Raw genomic sequence first — 19,644 nt, 5'->3', positions numbered from 1 at the left:
GCTCAGTGTGCTGCTTGCTATGGCAGAAAAAGACCTAGAACAGAGATACTGAACAATGTCACAGTAGTTTCTTGGAACTGACCACTACTTTAACATCCTGGGTTGTTCATCTTTGCCTGTCTACTTTGTAGGCGACACAGCTACTCCCTAAAGCTGCTCCTAAGGATTGTTTCCATCTTCTGCATCAGTGGTTTTGCTCTCCGGCCTTTTTAGATTGAGACCCTTTACATCGAGGCTTTATCTACTAGTTACTCACATCACACTTTGCATACAGATGTCTATGAGTGGTTAAACCAAAGAATAACTTTTCCCTCTCAGTTTTATTAAGGGGCCCGAAGATGTAAAATGACAAATTAATTCACAAAAAATAGTAATAGAAAATAGTCAGAAAACTGACAGAAATATGTTATGTAATCATGTAGAAACCCCTGAGAAGCCTTCTACATAACACACTTCAGCTGCTTAGCTCTGACCTGCAGTTTAATGCCCCTGATGTGCAAAAAACTCTGTGTGTGACCATATCTTCCCTCCACTCAAAGGCTCAAGCTACATGTGGCATTAAACAACAGCAGAGATTATGAATGTCTGGTATGAACGTGTCTAAACACTAAGCACGCAAGCAAGTTAACAAACTGGATATCTGATGGGACAATAAAGATAACATTTGCACTGTATTTTGACATGAGAAATTTGGCTCCTACAAGGATAACAAGCAAACTACTCTGAATGTACAGGAAAAGCCACAGTTCAGCGAAGTGACTGTGTCATGTGACACCACAGCTGCAGCCGTTCTGTAGACTCATAGTGAATATTCAGTACCTGGTAGAACTGCAGCCAGTCTGTATGGCTGTAAGTAAAGGTACCGCCCAGGTCAGATGTCAGCTGGGAAGCTTCAACTGTCTTGTTGAGGGCTTTCATGGAAGTCACCATGTCCATCTGGTAATGATACAAAGCAGGGGCTTGGTGAGGAAGGAAGGAAAAGTAGCACTCAGCTCTGGTGTCAGAAAATAAAAGGAGGACATGAAAGTTGTTTTTATTTCTGACCTGCAGCCCGGGCTGTTTTTCAGGGCGTGGACAAGTGTCTTTATCCATCAGCATCACGATACTGTGCACAGCATGAAGAGCTTGCTCCTGCAGCAGGAAGTCAATAAATGAAAGACAAAAAAATCAGGTAAGATCTTCATGGTCTAATACAAGTAGTATTTGCTGATGACACGTGTTTGTTTTCTGGGTAAGGACTGTGTTTGATTGTTCATTCTGGCGTGTGTATTCAGCTGTCTTGTTTTAACCTGGGCCATCAGCAGAGCTTTGTAGAGGTGGAGTGGAGGAGGCTTTTTCCTGGCATTGATGACCAAAGTCATTCCCAGCTCTCGAACATCTTTCCTATGAAAACAATCCTTCATGTCAGGGCATATGAGGACATGTTTATTTAATCACAGTGGTCTTTATGTGGTAGTTGCATCATTCAAAGGCTTTCATGCTTCACTTCTTGCACTTCTCAGATCTGTATTTTTCTTTCGCTCTTTGACATACACACGAACACACACACACTCACACTTCTTCACATATCCTATTCCACTTCTTCAACACCTTCACACGCAACCTCCCTCTTAATGCCCTGTTCTTGGGTAACTGTTGTGTGAACCCACATGAGACATGACTGCTAATTCTAGCGAGGCGCTGCATACCAGACAGTTGGCAGCCAGCCTGGCTAAAGACTGTTGGGAGTAGGGCTTTTTACTGGGGGGACAGAGGAAGGCCAAGCTATCTTGGTAGAATGGCTTTTTGAAGTTCAAAGACACAATTAAACCCAGTGTAAACAAATAACACTGTTCGCTAGTAGACATCTGAGGGTGATGGGAAACAGTTTTGGCAAAGGGTCAACACAGGTCAATGTTAACTGCGAGCTGATGTAAAGGCAAAACTTGATGAGACAGAATTATTCATAAAATTCTGAATCTGCATATTTTTTTGTTGTATTAGTTGTAAAACATTAAATATTCAAGGGATGAGTCATCGGGAATCTCTTAGTTTGGATCTAAGAGCATGCATCATATCCAAAGTTAGAAAATACACTTCAATAATGCTCTGCTGCCCTCTAGTGGTCAGGCCTGTTGTTACATACCACAACACTGGGAGCTCCCCAGTGAGCCAACAATAACAAAGTTCTGCTCGGCCAGTGAGGAGATCACTATCCCACAATGAACATGGGTCAATTTCCTCTAATTATGATTAGACTAAATAAGGCCTGTTGCTTACAGGTATTTGTTGTTTTTTTTAAATACATACATACATAAAGCATTGTTTCCAGTACCTTGGTATGGAGTGTAGGTAGAGCAGCAACTCGCACACATTCTGAGCTGATACAAAGGGGGATGTCCACTCCTTTCTGTCACCATGAACCTCCACAACTGCTCTGCCTGTCCTGTCCCTGCTGCCTGGAGACAACCAGGGCAGTGAAAAGTTAGTGACTAGTAACTGTTTATCAGGAAATGATAGGAGAAAAACTTCCAGTAGTGCACTAAGACAAGTAAAGACACATTGAAAGTTTTGTTAAATGTTGTACTGTAAATTTGCTTGATAAATGCTATAAGGATTACAAATCATCCAAATCACTGAATGTATATATCATTTGATGTTTGTCCTTGAGGTGTCATGACTTCTAGTGACTGGTTAGGACTCCCAGTCGTTTCAACATCGCCATCATCACAGTATAACATTTTCACGCAGTGACATAAAAGTGAGATTTTGAGATAAAGAAATCTGTATCGACTTGGGGATTATTTGGGTGAATGTACAATGCTTTTATATAAAGCTAAAACATGTTAAAAGAACCTCCCCATAACCAACCACATTTTAATATAAGATTACTAATGTCAGACATATTAGTGCAAAGTACCTGGCAAACAAATAATGCCTAATTCAAGCAGACCACTGATGCTTCTGAAAATGGATTCTTCTGTTTGTGGAGGCTGCGACGTGTCAGAACTTGCGGACGGAATCTGGACTTGCGGAGATGATGGCTTTTCTATCTTGGAGTTGTGGAGTCTGGAGGTGGCTCCATCTGTGGTGGAGGAAGTTTCACATCTGCTTGAGTGGGAGTCTGTCAGTAGACACAAATATACATGTTTTCTGACCAGCAAAGACAACCTAAAAAGTCAAAATCTCATGGGGACATTACAAGGAAAAGTTAGTCTGGGTGTGTTCTGTTTCTCATAAATTGATTTAGTTTGAACCATCAGACCGTTTTTCTTGAGGGAATTCTAAGACAATACTTAAATTCTGTCCAGTGACATTTGCCGTTTCATACTAACTACTAACAGTAATCACTCATTTCTTCAGCCATAACGCTTAATAGCTCTTTATCAACATGGACCTACCCTACACAGGTGCACAGCTGTGTGCGGACAGAATGTAAACATTGGACATGGCGAGTCTGTAACAAAGCACTGCGGTGGCTACTAAGCCTGGCTTTGATTTCAGACATCCTAACTGAACTCTCCTCAGAGCCAACAAAGCCTCGCCTGTGCTCTCTCTCTTTGCGGCTTTAATAGTCCATGACAAGCATGTCTCTAGTCAAGATCTCATCATGCCCCTCTGAGGGCAGGATGGTGCATGCCAGCGGGTGCAGGGCACACAGAAACCTCCTTCTTGCATGTTATGCTGTCTCTCTACATTAGAGGAATGCTCTGCTCTTTCTTTTTACCCAGTGGTATCAGGCCCTCTCTTTCATCAGGGGGCAGCATGCTATTTCCGTTCACTCCCTCGGTAATGGGAATGACGTGAGTGCAGCCGTACTGCCAAAGAACCCAGACAACAGTGGGAGAATCCTTGGAGGAAGATCATATTAGAGCCTGACCTTTGACCTTTGAACCCTTTTTCTAAAGAGCCTTTATGAACTGTGACCCTAAGTTGAGTGCATTCCCTTGAGCACACAAGGTCACAGTTGAGTTTCAATCAGTCTGTTTGGTGTGGACGTTCAGAGACCATTTGAGGGTTGAGTAACAGATCATAATAAATGGCTTTGTGTGCAATAATAACAATGTACAAAATGTGTGTGTGGGTGGAGGTTAAAAGGAAATCAGTAGAGAATGAAATATTGAATTACAAAAGAAGTCTGAAGAGTCAGTCTTAATTTGCTAACTCTACTTGCCTCTTTTTGAACACTTTCCGGCCAGTCTTTCAAGCTTCGGAGTCACCTGATCCAACAGTTCCCCTTTTTTACACTGGATTATGCTGGAGATTGTTTCAGGGCAAATATCACTGTGGCTCCTGTTGTTGAGTTTGTAGAGAAGTGGACTCCCCTTAGGTGTCTCTGACACAGTGGACAGAGACCTCATCTTAACTTTGTGTTTCCCCGATGGTTTTACAACCTCCACCTTCTGCTGTGGTTTCATGTCTCCCTCTCCAAGACACACATCTGACCCTGGATGCACACTGACATTATGTCCTAATGGGTGGGAAATAAGTTTTGTCTGAACTCTGTGACTATGGCTCAAACCAGGGGACGATTTCAAAATCGTGGGTGATTCCTTCATAAGGTTTTCAGATTCAGAACTCGTAGGATTGTCTTTAAGGACAGACGCAAAGTTTTCTGGTGTTGTTTCACAACAGTGTTTGTGTTGGCAGAGCTCATGACGTATCACAGCCTCTTTAGAGTGGTTGCAAATGCTTCCAAATTCATCTCTTGAAGCTACAAACAAACCCCTGGATCTTAACTCCCCCTCTTCACAAAGGCCGACCTCCTCCAGAGCAGACAGGAGGTCTACACTCCCCCTCTCAAAAGGGACTGGGTTTCTCAGTGCTGCCAGGTAAGAGTCTCTGTACCGACACTTTAAGTCGTGTTCAGTGAGCTCCTGCCCCAGCTTTCTCTGGCTACATGGCGTACAAGGCTCCTCTGCATACTGGAGGGTGCGCCCACAGGGAACACTATGCCCAAGTGGTGCAGGTGTAGGTGTCACAGGTTTGAACAAAGCTGAATTGGGTGGATTTTGGTGGCTGTCTCTCTGTTTATCTACAAAGTCCTTCCCTTTGGCGATATCCACCAGGTCTACATAGTCACCCTCAATCTCTGGATAGTTACGACTGTCCCAGGTATTAGGAGAAACCCAACCCACAGGTTTGATTAAAGGTTTGGAGTATGATTTTGGCATTCTTCTTTCATGCTCCATTTTGACAAGTCTGGAAGAACAGTCCACAGGTCTCAAAGATGCTGACATCCTGTCTTTTGCAGAGAAAATCGCCGCTTCTATCGGGAGGGTGGAGGAGTTAAAATGGGAGGGAACTGAGATCTGCTTCGGCTCAGGAGGAGCTTCCCGATAACTGGGCATGATCTTAGGCTTGTCCAGAAATTCTGGGATAGCTATTTTGGCCCAGGGAAATGTGATCACTCCCTGATCTGTGCAAAGCAAGCAGCGTGACAGAGGAGTTCCATGGCGTCCTTCATTGATGTCCTGCAGCCAATCTTCAGTGAAGATGCTGGGGTACGAAGTTTCAGGCACGGGGGTCTCCTCCACTTCTCGACAGCCCTCTTCCAGAAGACTTTTGAGGACAATGCGAGCCGCTTGGTCCCCGAAAGGTTCCACCTGTAGATAGAAATCTCCAGGACGCAGAAGCAAGGGGTTCACAGGTGCTAACTGGATGACGGTTTTGTCATGGAGACATAGAGGCCAGCCCTCACAGCGGAAAACCACATCAGAGTATCCAGCCTAGAAAAACATTAAAATTGAGCATCATTACAGTGCCATTTTGTTTTAATTTGCTCTACATAATTCATTTTTCTCAGAGTTTCATTGATGTATTTTTCCCTATTTCTAAGTAGTTTCCTTGCCTCCTAATTTCAGCCATCTGCAGTAAATTGTTTGTAAGAGTATACTTTTAAATCTTAGTTATTACCAGAACAATATGAAATATTTATGATTTCAAGGACATTTAATACACATAGGATATGAAGATCCGAATTATCTCACATGCATTTCTGTGTTTGTATATACTGTATGTACAAACACTGGCCTAACAGTGTACACTAGCTAATCTGTGGCTTATATATTCATCATAGTTTTATATAAACATTATTTATGGAATGCATAGACAGTTGCACTCCCCACCACCACCCCAAACTGTGCAGTATATGAAAAGAAAAGAGGGAGTGTCCCTGTTTTTATTCTTTGTCTTGGGATAAGTTCTGTAATCATAATTTTGGGGTTCGGGGTGGGGTTACACACAGAAAATATACTGCCATGGAGTTGGTGAGATATGCTGTGAGCTACAGCTTGGGCCCATTTTTTTTCACCTAATTTTTTTTTACATTTTAGCAAATTGTTAGCATTGAAACTATTACCTGTTGATTTTTGTACAGATACTTATCACTGAATTACCTTGATATTGGATAAAACTTCAAAATGTGATGATTCTTAGGTAAGTTCTGTTTGATCAGAGGCTGTGATATTACAGAAGTGTATGTAACACTGAATCTAAAACTATAAGTATCATGTGTGTTAAGATGTGACTGAGTTATGACTCATGACAAGGAGCAGCTATGATTTTAAAGGAAAATTGCAGCTGTTCACCTCAGGCAGTGTCCTTGCCCTGCATCCTTCCCACAAACCCTAGGTGTGCCTCACAATTTGAAAACCTCTACATAGTCTAATCCAAATCTCGACAACACGTCATATTTACACAAGTGTAAAAATAATAAATCTGACAAATGTCACTGTTTCTGCTCCAACCACCTCCTATATTTAATTCTATTTTAAATTCTTTTTTAACCATCCCTCCAAGAGCAGAGGCTTTTCTGCCAAATCTAACTGAATAAATAACTGCATTACATTTCCTGACGCACATTAAGTCCCTCTAAGAAAACTGCTGTTTGTAATGGTACAGCTTATATAATTTTAAAAGATGTGTGCATATGCAGTTTTTACTTTAAGAGAGAGGGGAACAAGTGTGTAAGTTAAGATGTATGATACTCACACATGCTGCCTGTTGGACACTCTCCAACAGGTGTTTGGAGGGGATGAGGAAATCTAGCAGGCACTGCAATGCATCACCGTGGTAACGCTCCTCAATGGTGCGAAACAACTGGCTGAGGACGATGGGCGCTGTGGCCTCGAAAGGCGGGAAGAGAGCTGAGAGGGCGCTCTGGATGGATGAGTCCAGAGATTCTGGGTTCTACAGGACAAGAATAGATGGAGGTCAGTGAGATGGGGTTTGTGCAGTCTCGATGGGGAAAAAAAACATATATTGTGAGACTTTCCAGGACCTATCTCAAGAATACAAGACATTAAAAAAAAGAAAAAAAAAGACGGTGTGTAATGTTGAGTTTCTCTGTTCTTAGATCTGGTAGGGCGTGCATGTTAGTGCACGCGCGTGTGCATGTTAGTGAGTAGTATTAGTCCCTCCTGTTTATAAATACACTGGGACCGCCCACACACTAGATGGCACAGTGCGGTGAGCAGCCTTCAGGTGAAAGTGTCAGTGTTCAGGTGAGCGCCCCTTTCCAGAAGTTCCTCCACTGAAGAAACAATGACAGACGGACTGACCATCGGGACTACATGCTGAAATCCCAGTTGGTCTGTGTTTCATTCGCGTGGATAAGTCCAGGGCAGAATTTTTTTTTCCAGTCCAACCATGGAGCCAATACTGGTCCTGCTTTACCAAGATGGAGAACCCTATGAGCTGCTCCAGCTTCACTCCGAAATGGTGTTTCTTCCCGTCAATGCGTAAGTAACCTGATGGCTACATAATGTCACATGTCTGTTTTCATTAGTAACCGGCTGCAGTAGGCATGATAAAGTTAGCTAATTTGCTGATACCTATATTATACATGTATTCGGCAAATGTTGCTATCGCTAGCTGGCTAACTGTCAGCATTGTCATGGAGCATATCAAGGCAAGGCTAGCTTGGGCTAACGGTTGTGGTTGGATTGTTTTTGTTGTTGGCTCTCGTGTACACAAGGTCACTTTCTTTGGTTGGGCTTCTTGTTGTCTGTTTAGTGGCCGCTTAACATGCTGACTGAGAACATGAATGGAGGGGAGGAGGGTAGTTGTGACCAAACGGAGGTTAGAGCTGTGGCCGACGACGCGTTTGTTTTGGCCTGAGATGCTGGTGGTCTAGTGCGACATCTAGTGACGATCGTTTACCGAACCGCTAAGATTGTATCCAATAGCCTTATGTTGGACCTCATTTTATCAAATGCTTGTATTTCAAACTCACAGGAACTCCACCAAACTGCGTAAGTAGGACTGCAGAAATCAAATAAAAAATCACGTAACACCTAATGATCGCAAGAATACATCGGCTGTGCATATAAAGTTTAGGCTTAACAGAACATCAGTGTTTATGTTAACGAAAGAGTGGTGTGATCTGCATATACTTTTCAAATGAGAAATGAGCTGACTTTCCAACCAAGGCACATGAACAACAAAATATTTTATGGAGGCAAAATAAATATTTCATTAGATTACATTGTGTCATATAATTAATGCAACTTCCCTCACACTGAAATCCTGGTTTGTAGCCTTTTTCCTCTTATGACTTGATGGACATCTGCAATTATCATTTCCAGCCTCATTCATTTTTTATTTGACTGGAAATATGTGTATGAAAAGGTGAAACAACCTGGCAGCAATCTATTATGACTGGAAAATTCATTTGGCCATAGTTTGAGGAATGAGAGTTTGAAAACATTACATAAAATACCCTTTAAATAGGTTCACCGATTTTCATAGTGGTTATGGAATCACATCAACTACCCTAAAAGGGGTCCAGTCATTGCCTGCTTTTTATGTTTTTATCACCATACTTTTGTTAATTTGTGTTTAATGCAACTTTTAGACAATATGCAATATGCTCATCTTTGCATTTCAGCTCTGGTCAGCCATGGCTTTTCATTGTGATCTGCACTTGTGATCAATTAGTACTTAGTTCTAGTGAATTTCAAAGGAAAATGTCTACTTGGACATGTTGTAACACTGATTTATTTGAAGGAAGTCCACATGGCCAAGATACATGCAGAACAAATGCTCTGTAAATGCAAAATGACCGGACAGATATTTTTCTTGGCCCTTTACCCTGCACTGTGCTTGTTTGGAGTCCCTCAAAGAATCTTTGGTTTTAGTATCAGGAACAAAAGGAAACAGTGATATGTTTTTCTGTTTGAGTACAGTTTTTGGATCAGTGAAATCTTACACAGCAAAATCATCTCAAACAAACTGAAACCTGCAGCAAAAGTTCAGATTCACCAAAATCACAGTGAAGAAGTCTGTCAACTCAACACAAGACTTAAGGTAAATTAAAACTGTCATATTTCAAGAGGGGTATTTCTGAGCCTAATCAAAAGCATTTCAACTGTATCTGGAGATGATTAAGTCTGTCCTGTGTGAGTATGTGCAACTTGTTTCATGTCTGGCCAGGATACACTTCATTTAAGATGATATATTTGTAGCAGACCAGGGGCAGCGTCTGATCTTATTCAAAGTGACATCAGGAGGAAAGCACATAGAGAAGCATATGGTTTAATCACAAATGCCCATAGAGATGCAACAGTGTAAAATGACACCATTGTCTTTCACACTGGGTGCTAGTGTTTACTGCATTACAAATCTGCTTTTGGTAACGTTCTGAACATCTGCATTGGATAAGCTACTGGCACCAGCTCTGGGTGAAGTCCAGCTAAATACTCAGAAACTAAAGCGATGAAAATAGGGCATCTTTTTGGTGAACCGGCCGGGCGGTGAGCAAGACTGAGGTGATGATGTTTTGAGATGTGAGGGTTGTCAACATAGATTAGTAAAAAATTCAAGCATTTTAACACAATGTTGAGCATTGCAAACACTGTACTTTTGATTTGATTGTATAATATGGCTTCTACAGTAAAAAAGACTTTGACAAAAAGGGATTTGCCTGTCAGTTGGCTGTAATGTGTCAAATGAAACAAACAATAACTTTGCAGTAATATGCTTGTGCATGGCAAAAAATCACCAATTTTCTTCACATGTTCACCTTTCTAAATAAACAGGATCCTTGGTGCTTATATTTAACATACAGTATTATATTTAATATCACAGTCTTGGCTTGGATAGGGGTGTACTTTTTCTTTATCATTGCTTCTTTTAGTTTGTCTCATTTAGACTGTATAGTCAAATAAATGTCTCTTTGCGATGAAAAGGAACAATATTCAGGTTGAGTTGTCAGCTGAAAATAAGGACTTGACACTTACATATTTTGGGTCTGGACAGGTCTTAGAAGTTAACCACAGCAGGCATGCTATTCATACAATCAGTTCACAGTACCCTGCTGTGCAAATCTCCCAGCCCCACAAAGGACTCTGTTTTTATCCCCTTCCTCATTTAGCTTGATGGCCTGACCAAGACCAGAGCCTGGCCCAGGGTAAACACAAGTCTAGCAGCTTCAAAGACCTCACACTGGTTAGCACTGGGACCGTGCTAAGCACTTGGCTAACGGATACATACAGTATGTAAGCAACTTGGACATCAAACATTGGGAGCAAAGGTCATAATGAATATTTCAGTAAATCTTTCAGCCTTTGTGCTTAGCTACATCTTTGGTATTGTGCATTTGGTGGTTTTGTCTGAGTGTCTGAGATGTATGTGAAATAAGCTAACATTAATCATCAGCAGTTAATGTGGGGTGTTGGATGTAAATCAATATCAATATTTGACCACTTATAGTATTCTGATTCTCTGTATCTCCTGTAGACATTGCATGCCCTCAGCAGAAAGGAATGCTTCCTTTTTCTGATTGTGCACATCTGTCACAATAGATTAGGAAATGGACAAGAGAATACCTTTGAGGCTGGCTCTTGAATGATAATGCATCACAGCTGTTTTAGACTGACTGCAGCCATTCAACTTTGGGTTCTACTGAATTTCTCATGGCTAAATGTAAGCCTGAGTTCCTATCTCATAAAGCGCAGTGCTGTGAAGTTACTCTGCTGACCAGAAAAAATTCAATTTCCAATTCAGTTTTATTTAAATCAGCACAGCTTGGCGTGTGTGCTGTCACTCTGACTTGTAGATTTCATTGCTGATTCCACACATTTATTATCTCTCTCTCAAATTAAATCGAAGGCAACTGGACTTGTATTTGTCTGTGGAAGACGTTTCGCCTCTTATCCAAGCGGCTTCATCAGTTCATCATGTATTGGTCTCTCTAGTCCGCACTAGTCTGACCAAGAAAATGGAGTAGGACCCAGGTATTTAACCTCTTGTGGGTGGGTCCACCAAAGTACCTGTGAAAGTACTGGTTTCACCTGACACATTTATTAGAGCACGTCTACTCTTCTGTAACTTAAAATCAGTCCTTCACTGCAATTCAACCTCCAACTAAAATGTCAGTGACTTATTATCATAACATTACTCCAAAATCATTTGAGATTCAAGCCTCTTTTTGTTAACACTGTGGTCTAAATTGACAAAGGCTGAATGCCTGGATAAACTCTCAAAACAACGAAGTTTGAAAGCATGAGGCATTTCCCCCTGACTGGAGGTCCTCTCTGTGGGTGGTTTGGCAAGTGATATTCATATGAGTGAGACCCTCTTGAGACTTTCCTAAGCATAGCTCAGCTGGACCCAGCTCAGACAGGCTAGCCAGCCAAATGAACTGAGGGCAGGGAGGGTGGCTGCCGGTGTTGCGAGTTCTTCTGTATCTCATTACATCTGACAAACTGCCAGACAACATGCCAAACAGGCCTGAGCTGCAAGAGGTTCAGCATGAATTCTTTTGAGACAAAGCAAAATTGTGTCCTGAAGAGGTACTGTTGGTTTGGCATTTGAAAAAACACTGGCTTTAATTGTGACCATAATGAGAATGATGGTCGTAATTGTAATCACAGAAAAATGATAGTAAATGGTAGTAGCCCTTTTGGACTGTGACCATATGTATGCTGGTTAAAATATGTTAGCTAAGTACTTGCACTGTTCAATGAGCAAGCAAACTGTAAAAATACATATGTATGAACTATTGGCCTTTGAACACAACCTTTCTGGACAAGACAGGATGCCTGACAGGCAACGCATTCAGCATCTGCATTTGATACATTAAAAACACACATGCTCAGTTACTTACTTCATCTTCTCTAGTCCTCATGGTTTTGATTTCTCTTGTTATTCTGCATGTTTTGAATCATTATTGATTCCCATGACCTTCATTTTTAAAAGAATATTTGTTTGTTTCTCCCAGTATCCCAATTTATACTACAAATAGTTGGTGTAGCTGGTGTGGGCACTCATTGGAGGTGAAAGGTTGTACACCAACTGAAAAAGTGATTAATTATAAATTATGTCTGTAAACACCAGAAATACACCTGAAGCTCTGATATGTGTACTGGACTTTCCCGGTCTTTTCATGCAGTCTCCATTTGACAGAGGTCAAAGATGAAGCCTCCTTTGGTGCAACACCTAGCTGATATACCAAACATGTTACATGCCAAAATCACAGATAAAAAACAGAAAATGCACAGATGATACCAGGTGGCCTTTCAAAAGAACATCTTCAAGTACCAGCATTTAAAAATGAATGTAGCAGTATCATTGTGAAGCCATTAATGTGCTGTACTGTAACATCTATACATGTAAATGTTTCTAAACTTCATATTTTTGCATATGTTAGTAAACATGTTGCTAAGGGTTAAAAGAATAGACGATATCAATATTCCCACATTTCATGGGATTTTCTACAGCATGTGCAGCTAGTGTTTAGTCTCTCTGCTGTTTTGTCTTCAGTGCAGTGCGTCATCTTCCCACCCCTACAATAAACAACAGCAATTTGTTCAGTCCCATTTGAGCACTGAGATACAATCACTTTTATGCATCACTATCAAAACACAATTTTTCACTGTATATCAGTGTATGGAGCCTGGCTCTCGTTTTCCTTATGTTGACAGAAACACAGAATTGCTACTTCTTTTTCCGAGGTATGTTACCCCCGCAGTCAGCCAGCGAGGTGCGTTCAATCAAGCTTAAATCCTGAGCCTTTATCTTGGCCTGCAGATTATGAGGCTTGATCGATGTCCAGCTGATGACCTCATTCCACCACCGCCTCTTCTTCACATTCAAGACGAGGGGATTCCCTCTCTATTGTCCGGTGGAGCCTGTGATTTAACCCTAGAAAGAGCTTCAGATCATTGTTTGACCTGAATTGTTAGCGTGAACAACAGGCATCTGTTATAAAGGTTCGCTCTCTCTTTGTCTATGCTACCATTTAGTGAGGGCTGAGAGGTTTTGCAGTGTAGAGTATTAAGCAGGTAGTTATAGATTTTTCTGTATTGCCTTGGGCTCTGCCTAAAGAAAGTCAGATCTTAGCCACAGTATAAACGAGCTGTCAAAGTTTGTAAAGCAAAGTGTGTATCTGTGTCATCAGCCACAAACAGTCAAAAGATTAGCGAAGGTAAAGAAGATTAACCTTAACTAAATGGACACAACTCTTGATGTGACATGCTGAAAGGATTTACTTATGTCTCTTTCTTGACTGGCCACCACATTTACCTGAAATCCAGATGGACTGTCACTCCCACATCAGGCCTCAAACCAAAACTATTAGCAAAAGTGGCATTTGCGTCAAGACCTGCCAGTAAATCCCCATCACTGACTCAGTTCTGCAGGTACGGACATGCAGATGTGTCCAGGAGCCTAAGACAACACACCACCAACTCAGCCATAACAAAAGACAGTCACAGTGTGGACACAGAGGGCTGATGGGCTATGACTCCTTACCACAAGAAATATTATCACGGGAGAAAGAAAGAGAGAGATCTCAAGTGAGTCGTGTCCTTATGCAGATTTCATCTTTCGTTCTCTCACTTGTGGTTTTAATAGATGTATTTGCAGTGCTTGCTTTACTATTGCTGGTTTCACTCAACACCCTCATAACCATGATCATAGTTGTAGTCTTAGTCAGATCGTAATCAAAAACATGTAACCAGTATTTTTTTGTTACTCCCCCATCTTCTCCCCTCTTTCCTTCTTAAACATTCAGTATCTCCTGTTTGGCGCTGAGACAGTGCCGTCTTTGTGTGAGATCCACTCTTGTTAAACTCAGCAGAGGGGCACTCCATTCAGCTAAACCATTCAAAATCCTTTTAACCAATAAAAAAAAAAGAACCCTACTAGACAAAAACTCCCACATCATCGCTTAGAGTCACTTCTGCCAGGAGTAAACATGGTGTGTTCTCACTAACAGACCTTTAATCTGGCAGGGGATCCTATTATTCATTCATTTTGTACTTCAGCAGAACTAAAGCTATGTTTATAAAGTGAAGAGGGCATATAAATCCTGTGTCAGGTTTCTGGTTTGATCTTTAGTCATCTGAATCTGTAAATAATGAACAATGAACGTCTATCTTGTTATAATCTACCATCTAACCTGAAAGTCTCAGAACAACACTGCTGTAGACAGTCATCCTGGAAATATTTCCCCATGTAAAACAATGAAGCAAGTGTGCGTAAATCCTACATAAATCTCTGTTCTCATCTCTTTCGAGATCACAGACACTGACTCACAGTTGCCACTCATGGCAACCACATGTTATGAAATGTAACATTTAAAGCTCTGAAAATGATGCCTGCATCATTCTCTGATCTGACGAAACTGTTTGGAGGCTGTGAAACAATAAACAGAAAAAATGATTTGATCCTTCCCTCATATCCATTCTCAGCATATTTTTAAATTCATTACAGCAGCGGTTCCCAACCTGTGGGCCACAAAAGTATAGCAAATGGGAAGACTAAATATTTTAAAATGAATAGTTTTTTGTGTCTGTATTAAGGCTCTGTAGGCACTGTAAGAAGGTAATGATAGAAACTTTTATGTTGTTGCCAGCTGGACCACTTTGCCACCACTTTACTTGTTTGCTATCTCAGTCTGATTGCGCACTAAAAATTCATGGCAAAAACTGGAGTAACACAATGATAGCTGGTTAGCAACAGGAAGAATTAAAAGGTAAGAGAATCAAGAGATGGATGGTGAATAAAAAAGTGATCTCCCCCACATCAAACAAAAAAGAGAAATTGAGCTTCCCCTGTTTTCAGTTCCATCCAGAATGGTTGATTGTTTATAATTAAAATTAAAAGTCCTCTGAGAACACATTGTTTGGCAGTGTATTGTAATGGGGTTGGATGTGGGCCATCAGCATTAGAGAGATTCTCAAGTGGGCCATAAGTTAGAAAAGGTTGGGAACCGCTGCACTACAGGATCAGACAGTTGTGAAGTTAAAGGAATCGCCCAATGCCTGATGAGGTGATTGCCAAGGTAGTACAGTGTTTGTACAGGGCGCTTAGCACTTAAATGAAAGATGAAATGCCCTGATGTACATAAAAAAAAGAAAAAAAACTAGTATGCAACATTTCAAAAGTTCACATGTAGATTTCTCCGGTTTCCATGACTGCTTCATAATAACCTGCTCACATTTAACATGACAAAACAGAGTTGATTTCTCAAAGCTTGCACTCTGGCAAACTATCAGAAATACACCTCTAAATGGTTTGTTTTTGAATAGTGCAACACGCCATAATAGCTCCCATTGTTCAACTCATAATGTTAAAATGGCCAAGAAATTGAAGAGCATTAAAAATACAAGTAAGGCATTGTGAAATCCATTAAACCGTAGCACAAGGAATTTGTTAGTTGGTCAGCATGCAAGTGTGTTTATAAGGAGTGTACTAAACACTGACATCTGTTGCTCTTCAGTCTTTAGCCATGCAACATTTTCTAGTAGTCCAACAAGTGCATGACTCCAAACAGAGCAAGAGCAGTCTACATTTGGAAAAATGCAAGAGAGAGGAATTAGTTTTTTAGCCCATAGCACAAACAAACTGAGCTTTAAAAATATAACATGGGAAGGTTTAATCATTGTGCACCCTGGGTGACAATGTTGCCTTGTCACCCAGGGTGCCACATCATGCTCTCCTCCACAGATTTGATTGAAGCTCTTCAGCTGGTTTTAAATGTAGGCGAGCAGAAACCTATTATGACTGCAGAGTGGTGTGTCATGACCGCTGCAGGAGCTAAAATACAACTGTTCTCCACCAAAAAAAAGGCTCCAGAGGCCACAACAACAGCAACATTCAAACTGAGTCTGGGAAGGAAATGACAGTGTTGCAGTGAGTTTCTAGAGACAATGCAATCTGAAAACGGACTCGCACACAGCCTATAGCTGCACAGACGTTTCCCCTGAACACTTGGCAATGCATCTGTTAGTGAAAATACACTGCACAGCCTCTGTTGGGTTTGACCCACTTTTGTGATACATAGATAATAAACACACCGAAAATACAGTTCACAGCTCCATAACAACTCTCAGAACCCTGACTCTGTGACTTGGGCAAATTAGAAATAATTCGGCTCATACAGCTACACAAGGCAGATGTCTACAATTATTCATATTTTCTCCATAAATCACATTGGTCTATTGTTTAGATCTTCCCTGTCTGCCTCCTCTGTTGGGGATTTGGCAAAATCACAGCAAGTGAAGCAATGCTATGGGCATGAAGTATTATTTGTCTGCCAGACTGGAGCACAGATGATAGCATTGTAAAGATGTGCTGACTTGATACAGGCATGGGAGGGAGCCACTGATGACTATCCCAGCACTCTTATAGAGAGAGAGAGACATACAGCTGTGACCCTGTAATGTATGGAGCAGGTACGTAATATTATGTGACAGCCTGGGACTGTTGCTTTTGGTTAGCTCCAGACTTGAAGACAATATAGGCAATATTTTTTATTTTTACGACAATGGACCAAATGACTGCACGTGAAATGGGGCCGTTTGTAATGACGAACCCAGAGAATTACCAGCTGATTCTGCAGTTTCCCTCAGCTCTGTAGAACATTTTATCTTTCAGCTCATTGTTTTGATTTTGGTTCAGTCTCACTGCTCTCATTGGCAACAATCAAGATGCAGCCAGAAGGTAGTCTTCAGAAGTCTGCTTCCAGCCCAGCAAATAAATAATCAATAAAAATATATAAAACAATAAATAAGCTAGCAACCAGCTAGTGATCATTTAGTATTTAGAAGCTAAGGAACTAGTTTTTCTTTTTTTTTTTAAAGGAGATGATGGAGTCTAAAATAGAGCTAAAAGTATAGTAAATATTGGATATACATTAGTCAGGTGGACACAAACATGACGCTAAATGCTAATGTTACTCTGTTTCTGCTTTTATGTGTAAAAAGGTGATAATATGTTAATGATCAGTTTTTGACTTGCTTCCCACAAGTTGCAGAAAAAGCAATGAATGAACAAACGCTGGTTTAAAAAGGTCTGTCTCATTGCTATGGATTAAGAAAAGCATCATCTAAGAAATGAACTTTGCCAATGACAGTTGGCGTATTAACCCTCATGGTTGAATCAGTGAAAGACCTGCAAGGCTCATGCGAAATGCGTCTTGCTAAGACAAGAGCACAAAACTCAAGAGCAACTCTCACACAGGCTTTGCATGAACTTTGGATAAACTTTGAATACTGCAACAGACAACGACACAAAACATACTATCTGTCCTGTGCCAGATCACCATGTTTACTGTACACTCGCACAGCACATGCTGTTTTGAGGTCTTAAGCAGAAAGTGCTTGACCTTGCTGGTGAATGAATGACTCTTGGTTGCTTTGTCACACAGTAACTAAATGCAAATACAGTGCACACCAGCATGCTACTGCTCTGGGTTTTGTATTATTGTTGAGTGTTTACCCAAGATAGAAACTCCTGGTCACGCACAGCGCAGTAATTCAATGACTTAGACTCATGACAGTAGGTTGGAGAGTAGTAACAGAGGACGGCATCAGTCATGCAATAAGTAAAACAAACAGTCGGGGCTGTAAAAGCTGGTCAAACAAGTGCTGCAGTGGATGTGAGGGGAGGAGAGAGTGCAGCGGTGGCCATGATGAGCAGCCAAGTCTGGACTTCTTTAAACATCCTTCCTTCCTGCTCTCTGTAAAGCTATCATTTATCTGGCACGCTTGGGCAGATATTAAGTCTGACTGCTTTCCATATAAAGAAGAAAGGTACAATGAAAAAATAGAAAGGTGAACATTGTGGAGATTCAATGAATAGATTTCAGTGTGCCAAAAAGTTCAGAGTCTTTGGGAGTGTAAGCTGAACATGCATCATTATGATCTTTATCTGCATATATTTGACAGTTTTGGCAGCAGCAACAACAACCAGCAAATAAAAAAAAAAAGTTCAAAAGCGCCACATCCTCCCACGAACCCGTCCTCAGAGTCTAACATGTTCCCATCTTGTGGCTCACTCACTGTCATTAATTAGTTTCTGTTGTGACGAGGATTAGACCAGTTCCTCTCCAGTCATTAAAGCCCTGCGGTCTGAACTTCTTAAAGAGCCGCAACACTGAACTGGAGAATTCCATTATGTGCACATGCAAAGTAGTCAAATAATTTATACACCAAAACACTCTCCACTCACTGAAGTATGTCTGCCATCCGCATCAATTAAGTCCTGATCAAAGTGCTTCAAGAAGCAAAACAAAAGACAATGTGCCTCTCTCCGTCACTCTCTTTGTCAGCGTGCGCACACTTAAAAAGCTTGAGATGCTGTGGGCTGTGGAAGTGAAACAGTCCCACCGACTGTGCTCAGGATAACAAAAAGGTTTGGAGAGTGCAGTGACATTAGCTTTGTGCTGCCTTTGTGTGTCACAAAGACAAGGTTTCATAAAAAGAGAACAAAGACTGTGTATCAATGCTGTGCACAGTATCGTGCAATTGGGGAAAGAAAAAAAAAAACTTACTAAAAGCATTTCTTTTCTTTTGTTGTCTAAACTAGACTTACAACATATCAGGCTCGAAAAACTTGAGTGACACATGACTACCAAAGCCACAGAGAGAAACAAAGTCAGAAACTCATGCTCTCAGTTAGTGGGTCAGTGGAGCACTTTAACTCTTTTACCAGAAAGTAGCAGCAGACAAGAATGACAACCAGGAGTAAAACCTGGTGTTACTTTACCATCTTTGCAGGAGTTTCTCCTCTTATCAGGCACAAAGTTTTTTCATTTTTGTTCCTGATAATCCTCTGCAGACAGCCTCCCTGGGCTCCGTGCTGATAGACTTGCCATGTTTAGTGCATCAACAACAGAAGGCGGCTGAAGTACTTCCACATGACAGTGAGTTGTGTTGGTCGAAAAGTAACCAAAGTCATTTCCATTCTTCATGGACTTTCCACAAGTCTGAGTGTTTGGCGCAGAAAGCAGCAAATTGTCAGGCTGCCTGTTGATCCTCCTCTTTCACTTCTCTTTCGCTTCTCTGGCTACTCTGAGTGTTTGGGGGTGAGAGAGAGAGAGAGAGAGAGAGAGAGAGAGAGAGAGAGAGAGAGGGAAGGAGGGAAGGCAAGAGTGTCTGAGAGGGGGAGGAGAAAAGCTTTCCCTTTCAGAGGAAATCCCCCTCAAGGCTTTTCAGAGTTTCTTCGCTCTCTCTCTCTCAAACACACAGGCTTTATCACACACCCAACCACACCCACAGTCACAGTATTCCACAAATGGATACACAAAAGCATGCCAGCCTGCGCAGACACACTCAGTGTGTATGTGTTACTCTATGTAAGGTAAGACTTCAAACATTCCCACATCCTACTTTGTCATGCATGTAAACACGCACATGCGCACGGATGCATACACAC

The 19,644-nt window shown here is 41.3% G+C and overlaps 1 protein-coding gene across 1 annotated transcript in view; it reads right to left on the bottom strand.

Moving 5' to 3' along the window:
* LOC111221923 (uncharacterized protein KIAA1755-like) overlaps nt 1-19,090 on the bottom strand; it is a 28,744-nt gene extending 9,654 nt beyond the window's left edge. Inside the window, exons 1-8 of the mRNA XM_022745518.1 lie at nt 18,976-19,090; nt 6,973-7,170; nt 4,154-5,708; nt 2,900-3,103; nt 2,315-2,438; nt 1,290-1,383; nt 1,045-1,131; nt 820-936 (exon numbers count right to left, since the gene is read on the bottom strand). Of these exons, the coding sequence (XP_022601239.1) occupies nt 820-936; nt 1,045-1,131; nt 1,290-1,383; nt 2,315-2,438; nt 2,900-3,103; nt 4,154-5,708; nt 6,973-7,170; nt 18,976-18,978 (2,382 nt within the window). The 5' untranslated portion in view covers nt 18,979-19,090. The remainder of the gene's footprint in view (nt 1-819; nt 937-1,044; nt 1,132-1,289; nt 1,384-2,314; nt 2,439-2,899; nt 3,104-4,153; nt 5,709-6,972; nt 7,171-18,975) is intronic.
* Nucleotides 19,091-19,644: the final 554 nt, after the last annotated feature.

The sequence above is a fragment of the Seriola dumerili genome, unplaced genomic scaffold (assembly GCF_002260705.1).
Source record: "Seriola dumerili isolate Sdu_G_001 unplaced genomic scaffold, Sdu_1.0 BDQW01000088.1, whole genome shotgun sequence".
Taxonomy (NCBI): Eukaryota; Metazoa; Chordata; class Actinopteri; order Carangiformes; family Carangidae; genus Seriola; species Seriola dumerili.
The sequence above is the reverse complement of the archived record's forward strand: the minus strand, read 5'-3'. Positions and strand labels throughout refer to the sequence as shown.